Source organism: Alosa pseudoharengus, unplaced genomic scaffold, assembly GCF_046254945.1.
Source record: "Alosa pseudoharengus isolate Yale_2024_CS ecotype anadromous, Long Island Sound unplaced genomic scaffold, YU_APseudo_1.1 YU_APseudo_1.1_scf_5, whole genome shotgun sequence".
NCBI classification, from domain to species: Eukaryota; Metazoa; Chordata; class Actinopteri; order Clupeiformes; family Clupeidae; genus Alosa; species Alosa pseudoharengus.
In genome coordinates, this window is record NW_027468837.1 from 3,520,278 (window position 1) to 3,533,365 (window position 13,088).

At 39.6% G+C, this 13,088-nt stretch overlaps 1 protein-coding gene across 1 annotated transcript in view; it reads right to left on the reverse strand.

Moving 5' to 3' along the window:
- rnf123 (ring finger protein 123) overlaps positions 1-13,088 on the reverse strand; it is a 109,586-nt gene that overhangs the window by 89,554 nt on the left and 6,944 nt on the right. Inside the window, exons 5-14 of the mRNA XM_076268697.1 lie at positions 11,293-11,390; positions 11,069-11,123; positions 10,167-10,252; positions 4,739-4,825; positions 4,571-4,638; positions 4,338-4,463; positions 3,121-3,235; positions 2,674-2,778; positions 1,622-1,747; positions 1,092-1,184 (exon numbers count right to left, since the gene is read on the reverse strand). Of these exons, the coding sequence (XP_076124812.1) occupies positions 1,092-1,184; positions 1,622-1,747; positions 2,674-2,778; positions 3,121-3,235; positions 4,338-4,463; positions 4,571-4,638; positions 4,739-4,825; positions 10,167-10,252; positions 11,069-11,123; positions 11,293-11,390 (959 nt within the window). The remainder of the gene's footprint in view (positions 1-1,091; positions 1,185-1,621; positions 1,748-2,673; positions 2,779-3,120; positions 3,236-4,337; positions 4,464-4,570; positions 4,639-4,738; positions 4,826-10,166; positions 10,253-11,068; positions 11,124-11,292; positions 11,391-13,088) is intronic.

Consider the following 13,088-nt stretch of genomic DNA (forward strand, 5'->3'; position numbering starts at 1 on the left):
GAGATTAAGCGTGATTCAGTGTGGCTCATAATTGAATAGCTTATAATCACATATGTTTTTCTATGGATTAACAGAGTAACTTTAACAGCCTGGTTGGATACAGTATTTAAAAGGGGTCTGAAAAGCTACAACCATGTTTTTGTAAATTGAATTGCCTCAGGAGCAGAAGAAATGCTACATATTATTCTTTGAAGCAGCCAGTTACACAAGTAGAATATAAGGTCGATCATAAGTTTAGGTGTAAGGTGTTTACAATTTGTATATTGTTGCTGATTCTAAGTTATGACATAATTCAAACACTGTTCAAGTGAATTAAATGTGTGTAAGGTCACATATGTAACTCTTCTCGACTTATACAGGTGGTTCTCAAAAAATTAAGAATATTGTGGAAAAGTTCATTTTTACCCCCTAATTTAGTTCAAAATGTGGATCTTTCATATATTCTAGATTAATTAGATATAAAGTGAAATAAGCTATTTTTGGTTGTAATCTTGATGATTATGGCTTACAGCTCATGAAAGTGAAAACCAAAAATGAGTAACTCAAAATATCAGAATAAAGCAGAGTAGCCTGTGGAAGAGACAGGGGCTCGAAATGTTGCATGAAAAATAAAAAATAAACTATCAATGGAGCTATATGGTGTGTGGATCACTTTCTTTTACCTTCAAGTCATAACTTGTGTTAGGTTGTAGTGTTAGGTTGAAACTATTTCTAAAGAAATCAGGCTGAAATCGTGTAATCTGCACAGGCCAGAAGATGGAACTTTCAACTGGTGCAACCGGCAGCAGATGCGCAACAATATAGGGATTGTAAAGGTTACTGTAATATTGTCTGACACATTCCATTTCAAGGTATTGCTCAACACTGCTATTGATCAGCTTAACCAACTCTTTTAGTAATTAACCTAGGTCTGACTCTGCCCACATTGTGCGTCTGACTCACTCTGACCACAGTGGGCACAGTGCAGCCTAAATCTTTAATTCACTTTTCACACCAAATGCATTCTGGCTTTCTTTATGTCAGAGGCACACACTCACTTTGTTAAGTTTTCCTACTCAGAGCAAGTTCTTTGAGAATGAAAAGCCCCTCACCTGAAACCCCAGGTCAGGGATGATGGGAGAAAATCGATAGGCCCGAAGAAGTGACATCATCAGTTGTTTCAGGCACTCATTCACCTCATAGTCCTGATATGGGTATGAGACAAATGCAGGCTTTTATTGTTTTTAAAAGTATGCCTTTGCCAGGGCAAAATTTTAGAACATCCTCAAAACAATTTTGATGGTGAAAGAGACAAAAACTCAGAACATTCCTACTACCAGCTCAAGCTGTCCGTTATGTAAACTGAACAAAAATATAAATCAACATGCATCCATCTCAATGGTTTCAATTCATATAGGAAATCATGCAATGCACTGAAGTAATCTATGGATACAGCATTGGTAGTCACACAATGTGAGAGAAATAACATTTTTGTGACCATGGGGAAACAACATCTTTTATCTTTTAACAACATCAGAAGGTTGATGATCACTGAAAATGCACAGGGGAACCATTTTCAGGCAAATGATTCCCCTTCCCCATCCCTAAGGAACACAGCAGAGTGATTATACAAGTGCAGTACCTCCATGAGCAGCCAAAAAAGGTCCAGGAGCTGCTGTATGAGAGGATGTTCGTCCACTGAGCCCCCACCCTCCAAGATGCCCAACAGGAAGTTCATCAACACATCCTCCACTAAATACACCTTACACTGAAAAAAAAATAGGGAAACATTTTTAAAAGGAAAGTTACAGTTAGTCAATCCATATATTGCCCTGACTTCTCTTGCATTTGAATCTGAATGCAGCCAGAGGGTAGCCTGACGAGCCAGACCCACATTAAAATGTAGGGTCTGGGCACTCACCGTTCGCAGTACTCTGTCCGAGGGGCGGGATAATCGGTTGTCTTTCAAATTCCCTCTGCACGCAATAGGACAGCACTAGTCCCATGCGTTTCCCACCAGCGGAGCTAGTTGACTAATAAAAGCTTAACTCGTGTCACACTGTTCGCCAACAGCAACATTATCTTATTTGTTTTCAAGTAGCAGGGAATTCAAGCCAAACCGTTGCAACTATGCCATCAATCATTATGTTAAGCCCACCTAACGACTCTATACACGATTTGATTGGCCTGATTTAAATTTTTCGAGCTCACAAGCCAACGGAGAGTTGCTAGACTAGCCCCGTGCGTCTAGATTTCTAGGCTAGCCAAAGGGGGAAAATCTGACTAGTGTGACGCTTCTGAGTGATGCACTTCTCTACAACTACTCATGGATAGGCTCATTTGAGACTGTATAGGTAGTGAGATATGTAGATAATTCAGTATAGAAAGATAATAAATAATAAATGACTGTGCTGTTTTCAAGAGAATTTTTCATTCTGAATTTTACCTCACTTCAATATTCTCTCTCCGCTCATCCATCTAGCCTTAGAGTCTAGTGTTTTCTATACTTTCTGCCTCACTATGCTAAACCGACTGAGATTGAGGTAAATAGAATTATTTCCCGCATTGTACTTTAGTTACAAGTCACTTTAGGTGACCCAACTGGCAAATTAACCAATATAAAAGTAAATGCTGGCTATCCACTGCAAAATGCTAGATGATTAGGAATAAATGGTGCTGACATGTTTCACGTACCATCAGTGGTGCAAAGTAGTTAAAAATGTGGGCAAGGGTGACAAGAACTGTTGGTTCTCCTTGAAGCTGCCAAAATGAGCTGTCTTTTTCAACAAGCCTCTCCTCCTGCATAAAAATATATACAAAATAGATGTTTGTACCCAAAGTAAGAAGGAATGCACAGTGCAGAATAAAAGACTACTTCTTGTAAAGAAAAATATGACAAATGTAGCTCCAATGCGATTAAGCTACTCGTAAATGCTACCCATTCTTCTCACTACACACCATTGTTACAGTATGATGAGATGGGAATACCAAAACAGCTTTAGAAAAAGTTAATCATTAGGGTAAGGTGCTCAAGGATATCTATGCCTATGGTAGTGGATAACTAAATGTGTGTATACATTTTCTTTACGGTAGTACGGTGGTTTACAATGGTCATGTAATTATGGTCACTGAAAGGTGTACCTGGGTATCAATGGTAGTGGACAGCACAGTTTTGATGTAACCCAGCAGCCTATTGGCTTTAATGAGGTCAGCAGCAGGAGGGTCCTGCAGTGGTTTGTAACCCTCCACAGGATATGTGGACACTAGCCTTGTTAAGGAAGCAGTCTCAAAACACCACATTAGTCAGATATTAGTCATGTGTGCACCACATAGGGGTATGTTCTTACTTGAACATGGTAAACTAAACCAACATCAAGGTGAATCAGCTCATGCCAACACATAGGACTCATGTATAATCATCCACAACATGCATGAATGACAAATAAATTCATTTTAGGTTTGAACCCTGAGTGCATTCATACATATTTCTATGCCAATTTCCATGACACTGAGTCGGTCTAAACATCTGGCACATGACACTTTAAAACAAAACAAAACACAACATGTTCATATGAATTTTTGTTGAATTCAACACCAACAATTATTGACAAACCCCCCTGATAACCAAGTAAATGCTGTTTTATGATTCTGCGTTTACTCCACGCAATGGCTATGCCATTGCCTCGACACTGGAGGTTGTTTTGCGTCTCCTGTGTCTGTGTCGCTCACCACCAAAACGGTAGTCAGAATGGCGAAGTCCATATACTGCCGTGCTGAAATATTAATCTTATTTGTTTGGCCTTTTCTTGCTTAGATTTTGTAAAAGTTATCGAAAAATGCTAGCAAGCAAACCTTCCTACAACTGCCCACAAAGTACTGCTTGCTGGCGAAGTGCTGATTTCAAAACATTACTGACAAATTTACAAATGGATAACCCCATCATTGTAACCAAATATGCCTCAGTTTATTTGCAAAGCTTATGTCAATGAAATAGCATGTTGCTACACCCCACAGTAGGCCGCTTCAAGAAGCCGGCTATCAACACACAGGGCGAGTCGACCAATCGCAGCTCTTGCCGTCTGCGTCACGTTGACACGTGGTTAGAATTTTTTTGGGGTGCGTGTCAGGCGGAGGGCTTGTGGGGGGTACATGGCGACACACAGGCCTCTGCGGGGCTGCTCCGTCAATTCAACGCAGAATCATGAAACAGCCTTAAGCGTTACAAATACTTCATTCAGTCCAATAAGTAGCATTATATGAAACACCCTACCTCATAGTCCTCCCTAATATGCATTTCTTTCAACAACACATATACCTGTTTAGGTAAAAAATTCAGTTCATAAAGCTTGTCAGGATATCTGAGAGGGCGGCTCCCAAAATTGAATGCCACAGACTCTTTGAAGGAAAGACTGATGGCTGGAAAGTATGCTATGCCAGGACCCATCTTAATGTTACTGAAGGCCGTACCCAGGGACTGACCATTTCTGACAGAGAGAGAAAGACAACAAACGATAAAGAACAATTTTGTGAGGACAAAAAATAAAAAAGTCTCTATTTAAAATGTTAAAATGTACCCTTAAATGTCACTTACAAACAAAATGTTATAGTGCCATCATCCAAATCAATCAAACAGCTGACAATGTCTCCTGCTGCCCATGACTGCAAGAGAAAATGGCAGTTGATAAGCATGCCTACTGAAGAGCTTTCTGAGTAGAACAAACTTTCTGGAACGTATGATGATTTCCTGTGACATTCTCACCTTTCCATAGTTTGTAGTAGTGACATTCCACTTGCGCACTCTGTTCCCATCATAAGCATATGAGTCAGGTGTATCACCAACACCCTCCTGACAAAAAAAGGTTTTTGCACTTCATAACATCTGTTATACACAGCACACATGATCTACTAGAGATGTGACATCGCCTGCCCTTCTCAATTTAGCCACACAGTTATACGTTTCAAATGGTCATTTCTATTTAATATTCAAGTCTGCATGTTCCACCCAAAAGCTCTAGGACTATGAAAATTATGTCCAATTCCACAGTACTCACACTAACACTGAAGACAATTGTGCCACAATAAATTCAAAGACAGCATCTAAGGCCCCGTCCACACGGAGACGCTTTTTGGGTTAAACGCACCGGTTTTGCTTCGTCTTGGCCGATCGTCCAAACGAACCCTGTAAACACACTGCCCGAAACCGCACTTTTTTGAAACCTGGTCCCAGAGTGGAAAAATCTGAAACCGTAGCCCTTGTGAGTTCGTTTGGACAGCGAAACTGCATACTTGCGTATTAATGATGTCATCGCCACACCTCAGCTGCCCTGGACTTGACACTTATAGTATTGCCTAACAATACTAGTTTTCATACATGACATTACCTACGATTACACTCAGTAGGATAAATATCACAACTGGTGCTGCGCAGCGCCAATAGCTTATAACTGAACAGTGTTTTTCCCAGTGTTTTTTTGATGCATTCTAGCTACTGTCAGTGACGCGAGAAAACTAGTCAGAAGTTATTAGGGAAGTGCAGTGTAAGTTTAAATTAATTTGTGCGTAGTGCCAGTGTCATTCATTTATTTTACATGTCTTACAAAATAAATACATGCGTTCACAGTCTAGTGAAGTTAGATATGAGCATACAAAGACGCTTAGAACTCATGTTAAGCCGATGGTAGCGCACTAAATGCGAATGCGCGATTTGATGCAGGCAAAAGTATTGACTGTTACTAACGAAGGTATTATAGCAATATTATAAATGTGGCGACGGAATAGCCTAGAACTTGGGTAGGCCTAGCGTTTAGTAGCCTATGCAATTACGGTGATAGCCAAAACTAATGTGAATCGCGAACTATCCTACAACCAAAGAAAGTAAAGGAGATTATTTGTACCTGCATTAGCCAAATAAAGGACGGGACTGCACCCTTCACAAACCGTAAAATTTAAGTTTATTAGTTTTACAGTTGACTACAGTTGGCAGTTCACCATCAGTCCACACAAACAATTCTGGTTTCCTTGCACTAGGATTTTCGTCGTAGCCTATTCTGTCTGTTTAGTATAGCCAAAGATAATTAATGCGTAGCAAGATGGGTTGTCCTAGTTCATGTCTATGAGGGCAAAGTGGAGTCTTTGGTTCAGTCCCCGCCTGCACAGGGGCGTGTCACTGACGTATGACTGACGTTTGAACGCCTTGGTTCCACGCCAGACATAAGCCGGAGTACAAAACAAACTAGGTGTACACCTTCATTAATGTTGATTTTCTCCCGACTGGAGGGTCATACTGTGACAACATTCTCCTGAAATGGGGAGGAGGGTTTGGAGATCATGATACCGTGTCCGAAATGTGCGTCCATTGCTCAGAAAAATAAGGCTTTGACAAATTCTGGGAAATTCTTCGATTCTGCCATTGACCTCCATGTTATAAAAGGGTGCCCGATCACTGCATAAATGGGGAATAGTGGCCCCCCCTCGTGCGGGGCGCGTACTACTGCTACCCTATTTGCATACATTACCGGGGACAGGAAATGGCCTCTCAGGATGTATCTTCGTAATCAACCATCTTTGGTATAGCCAGAGAATGTCTAATAAGGGGAGAACCTTCACTCTCTGAACTCTTCCGGTGTGGTACTGCATCTAGGGGCGCTCGCGGGCGAGTCCAGAATGAATGGAGGTCTATGGAGCTGTACCCCTCAAAATCCACTTTTCTCGGGATATAATTTTTTTTCAAGTAATTTGAATATTGTATTCGAAAGGGGGAGACAAAGACAATACACTTGGTTGAGTATTGTATTTTTTAAAGTCACTTAATTGTTCTAAAAAGCCTTTCAAACGTGTCAATGATGTCATTCATTAGCATGATCATAGCATAGCATAGCATCAATGCTAGCGTGTTATGGGCAACAACGACCCAACCTGTAAGAAAATGAAAGGACATGACTCCCGGATTATTTCACTTTTGATTGATAATCCATATCCATTTTGCGAAAAATAAAATAAAATCTGAGGGTTTCAGTTGTTAAATAGGTGAAAACAATAAATGTAGCCATGTAGCTCCATAGAACCCAATGTATTTTGGACTCGCCCGCGATCGCCATCTTGGTGAACTCTGGTGAACTGCAGCCAAATTCGGTTTGTATGGGATTAATAGAGAGTGGGGAGGCTCTCCGTAGACGGGCTCTGGTATAGCCTACAGCGCGCAAGCTTTGGTCAATTTTTCTAAAGAAACAATGCCACCTATAGGCCTGGGATATGAAGTTACGTGTTGAGTCGTGTTGAGATGGATCCGTTTGGACGCAAATATTCTTGATACGGTTCCAGGGAAGACGGAGGAAAAAAAGATCGGTTTGGTACGTGTGGACTAGGCCCAAATACTGCAGTTTTACCACACCCTGTGATTAATTCCTTTATTTTCAACCCAACTAGTTACTAAACACTTAATGAAATGATACTACAATTACTGAAATTTAAATCGATATTGTCACTCGTTCCTCTAATCTTGCATGTAAATAGTAATGGACAAGAGCAAATGATAAATGCACCCCAACTTCCTGTTTATGTTCTACATCACCAGGCCCAAATGTGGCACAATGAATCAATGATTAAATCAATAGGCCAGTCCAGTTCAGGCAATATGAGCTTGCTGTCTTGTCCTACACTGTGTTCAGAAATTGTAAGTAAAAATTGGACTATATTGCCCTTCTATGCTTTTATTTGTTATTATTGTTTGGTTTTGTTTATGTAAAGCACATTGAATGACCTCTGTGTATAAAATGTGCTATAAATAAACTTGACTTGACTTGACTAGCAACTGTAACTGTTGACTGACCAACACTTGTGGTGAGTAAACAAGATATTATTCCAAAGTGCTATTCACTTTAGATAAAAGTGTCTGCGAAATGAATAAATGTAAATGTATAGTAATCATAATCTGAACAGCATTGCTACTACAACTATTAGTTAGGGAAAGTTAGGCTTTTTTTTCACCAATCTGCAAAAAAAAATCTTACCAATAGCTTTTTTTACTATGTGTTTCTATAGGTGTCTAGTAACACCTCCCAATTTATCCACGGCCAAATCCTCGGGGAAACACCTGGAGAGCCCATCAAGTTTGGGGTGCCCAGAGAGACTGGGCGAAAAATAATGAAAACATTTTGTTGACCAATATTAGCTTTTGAGATGTCTAACTAGCAGCTGAATCTATCCCAGCCATTAGTTTTGAGTAAAAATTACTCCAAGTCCATAAAAAATCCATAACAAGTGGTTTTATTGAACAATTACAAAAAAAACTTTCTTAATCAGTTTAAACCTCATCCTTCAACTCCCCTGCACTTCCTCACTCCTGTTATCTTCTGGCTGGTTGATGTTCTGGCAAGAGTTACCATGACAGTTCCAACAAGCAGAAATACACTTGACTCCTTGCTTTTTACAGCAGCACCTGAGAGTGTCACAGACGCCTGCACAGTTGCAGCTGACAAACTTCAGAAGGTAGTCTGGTGCAATGGGATCTGGTGTGACTGGTGCATAATCATGTTCTCCTTGTTTCTATCCACACTCAAGGACATTTAGTGATGGATTTTGTAGCAGTAGCCAATCTCTGGTCTGGAGATATGCCCGCAGAGAGTGCTATGCTGCTTGACACTAGTTATGTTGTCCTCATGAGTTTTACATGTTGCTCACTGTCCACCCTCAACATTGGACACTGGACATTGGACACAAAATATTAACACTTTAGGCACAATTTGGACATTTTCACTTAGGGGTGTACTCACTTTTGGTGCCAGCGGTTTAGACATTAATGGCTGTGTGTCGAGTTATTTTGAGGGGACAGCACATGTACACTGTTATACAAGCTGTACACTCACTACTTTACATTGTAGCAAAGTGTTATTTCTTCAGTGTTGTCCCATGAAAAGATATAATAAAATATTTACAAAAATATTAACTCAGTTAATCCTCATGAGTTTTACATTTTGTTGATCAACATCCACTCTCCGCATGGGACTCTCTCTCTCACACACACACTTTGCGTGTAAAACACTGGTACTATAATCACAGACAGTTTTGTCTCAACATGGTGTGTGTGAAAAAGGACATTTTGCATTTTTGTGTATTTGTGTGTGTGTGTGTGTGTGTGTGTGTGTGTGTGTGAGAGAGAGAGAGAGAGAGAGAGAGAGACAGAGACAGAGAAAAACAGTATCAGTGAAGGTGTGAACTTTATTTGTAAGTGTGTGCATATGTGTTTGTGTGGGTGGGTGGGTGGTTGTGAATGTGTTTGTGAGAAAGTCAATGTGCATAAATGTGTGTGTGTGTGAGAGAGAGAGATAGATAGAGAGAGAAAAGAGTGTCCAATGTTGAGGGTGGACAGTGAGCAACATGTAAAACTCATGAGGACAACATAACTAGTGTCAAGCCTTAGAAACTACCTCCGACTACAGGAGGTGCAGCATAGCACTCTCTGCGGGCATATCTCCAGACCAGAGATTGGCTACTGCTAGGAGAACATGATTATGCACCAGTCACACCAGATCCCATTGCACCAGACTACCTTCTGAAGTTTGTCAGCTGCAACTGTGTAGGCGTCTGTGACACTCTCAGGTGCTGCTGTAAAAAGCAAGGAGTCAAGTGTATTTCTGCTTGTTGGAACTGTCATGGTAACTCTTGCCAGAACATCAACCAGCCAGAAGATAACAGGAGTGAGGAAGTGCAGGGGAGTTGAGGGATGAGGTTTGTTAAATTTTAAACTGATTAAGAAAGTTTTGTTTTGTAATTGTTCAATAAAACCATTTGTTATGGATTTTTTTATGGACTTGGAGTAATTTTTACTCAAAACTAATGGCTGGGATAGATTCAGCACCCCTAAAAAACCCTAGTTAGACATCTCAAAAGCTAATATTGGTCAACAAAATGTTTTCATTATTTTCGCCCAGTCTCTCTGGGCACCCCAAACTTGATGGGCTCTCCAGGTGTTTCCCCGAGGATTTGGCCGTGGATAAATTGGGAGGTGTTACTAGACACCTATAGGAACACATAGTAAAAAAAGCTATTGGTAAGAATTTTTTTTGCAGATTGGCGGAAAAAAAAGTTTTACTTTCCCTAACTTATATGACGGCTAAAACAGAAATATGTTGGGTTGATCAAGACTACATGTCTGATTCAAGTTTAAATGAATTTTCATGGGACATTACCTCCTGATTGAACCTGCAGTTGAGAGTGCACCAACCGATCTGCATCAGGCCCTGGGATGAAATGAGCACCTCATACACCCACTTCCCTACAAAAGCACAAGTTGTTAAATGTAGGATTACAGATGAATAACACAGGACTAATACAGGGTTCCCACTCTAAGTCAAAATTCCATGATTTTTCCCAATTTTAAACTGCTACAACAAAATTCCCTGATATTCCATGACTTTGACCCAAAAATGATAACATTCCCTGACTTTCCATGTCTGAAAAAATAGACTTTCCAAAATTCCATGATATTCCAGAAATTCTATATTCCTTAGGAACCCTGCTAATTTATTAATAAAGCAGCACATGATAGGATAAAGAGGCAGAGAGGTGAATAAACAACCAAACAAAATGAGGATGCTGTAGGTCTCAACTCATTGGGGTAAATTCATAAAAAGCTGTCAATCATCAACAACTTATACAGTACATATGTAATCTACACAATGACTTTTGACAATCAGACTTGTTTTTTAGGGATAGGGTTCCTTCATTAGCTTGGCATTGATTAATGCAGATGGAGAATCTGAAATAAACAAGACGTAACATCACAGCAACACAGTCATTACTGGTGTGCTGTTGATGAATTGGTTAATCTTAATGTTCAGTATTTCAGCATGATATACAAAGGTGAATCCACGCCTTGACTTTGGCTGTAATCCAACTGGTGGTGCGTAGGATCCAAACAAATTAATGAAGGATATACAAAGACTCAGCATGCCAGATTTCAGCATGCCAGTTCAGATTTATAGGCAAATGTCATGAATTACCCCAAAGTTAGCCATTTTACATGTTGATTTCACATGCAATGCCAATGTCAATCAAATCAAATTCACTTAATAGTGAGTCACAGAATTACCTTTGAATACACAAGTGGTAGCTCTGATGGAGCTGAAATTGCTGTGGCCAATGACCTTAAGTTCAAATGGGAGAAGAAATAACAAAAACATTAATAAACAGCATAATTGTGCATGTAAAATTTGTATTTGAAACCATTTATCAGAGGTATTTTGTATCACACACTTGCAATATCACCACATCAATCTTGGTGCAAGAGTTCTGCATAAAACAATTTCTTCCTACCCCAAGGAGATCATCATCAACAAAGAGGAGGCCTTCAAAGCCACTGGTGTGGTCCAACACTACCGTAAAGGGTCCAAGACGGCCTTCAGCTGCCTGGTCTTGAAGGGCAAGGGAAGACAGAAATGCGGGAAAGAGGAGAGTGGACATTATGTTAGGCGATTTTGCCACAAGGTAGTAGTCTGATTGAAGCTCTTCAAATACAAACGAAACTGTAAACAAACATTGTATGCACTCACAGACCAGTCAACAATTAAATTGATCATCAACTGAAAAATTCAATTGGACATTATATTAAACAAGTGAAGGTCTAAGCTGCTATTGCTAGAGACAATGAGAGCACATAGCACAGAAATGTTATCACACTGCAAGTCTCATATCACACCCTCAATTTCTGATCCTGCTTTGTATCAGTCTGTAGTTTGCCGCCTCCAACAATTCCAACCAGTCTCTTCCTCACAGTTGTCAGACGTGGTCTCTCATATGAAGCCCTCTTCTTGCCACTCTGATATTCTTCCACCTCACCTTTTCAAAGAAGCTTTTGCGGCTATTTGCCCTTTTATCTTGAGCATCATTAATACAGGGTGCTTGCTCTTTTTCCAAATTAAAATTCCAGACTTTTTCCAGACTTTTTTAAAACTGGAATTTTTTTTCTCAAGACCTTAACTTTATGTACTTGTATACTTGTGTGCCTACTGCCTACTTCAGTGGTTGAGATTGTACCAACTGTGTTTATTAGAAATGTAAATTTTTATAGGCTATAATTCAATGAACAAATGCATTATTCACAGTAAATTATGCTTTTACTGATGAAAATGTTTCAAAACATGAAAATAACAAGTACATGAATTTCACATCAAACAAGTGTCACAAAAACTATCGGTAACACTTTACTTGACGGGTGAGTTCATAACACATTCATAGCAGCTGTCATAAACTGCACATAAAGCATTCATGACTGTTTCATGAGACATGACTCAACATTCATACCAAACCTTTCATGAATGTGGAAGACAGAACGACGAAAAATTGTCAAAATAAAAGTCCATCAATCGCAAAGCAGCATTGCCGTTTTTGTAAATATTTCATGAATATCTTATGAAGTCTACATTGAATGTCACTTTAGATGTGACATGGTCAGGTAAGAGGTTTGGAACAAAAACGGCAATGCTGCTTTGCGATTGATGGACTTTTATTTGGACGAGTTGTCGTCGTTCTGTCTTCCACATTCATGAAAGGTTTGGTATGAATGTTGAGTCATGTCTCATGAAACAGCCATGAATGCTTTATGTGAAGTTTATGACAGCTGCTATGAATGAAGAACTCACCCGTCAAGTAAAGTGTTACCAAACTATCTATAAAACATGAATGGATGGATGAATGTATGTAGAATTCAGTCTCACTCACATCTCATTTTTTCTGTCCTTAACATGACTGAACATATCTTTATGTTATCTCATTTTAACTTCTGAACAAGCTGTATCACAACACTCACAAAAGTGCATACATTTGACCTAGCGCACTTGGTTAGAACAAAAAATAAACTGCACAGTATGGCAAAGACTCTAATTTTTAATTTCATTTAACTTCAAATCCAGCCATAAATTCGAAAACACGCAACGACCCATTTCTGTTGACCACTAGGCTAGCTATGTGTCAATAGACCTCCGCAGTGACGAAAAGGTGCCAGACTAGGCTAAGCAAGCATTGATTGGATATCATTCCATTAGGCTAATACAGTACGTGAATAGTAAAATTATAGTTTTATAGCCTACCTTCCTATTTCTCATTTCACAATG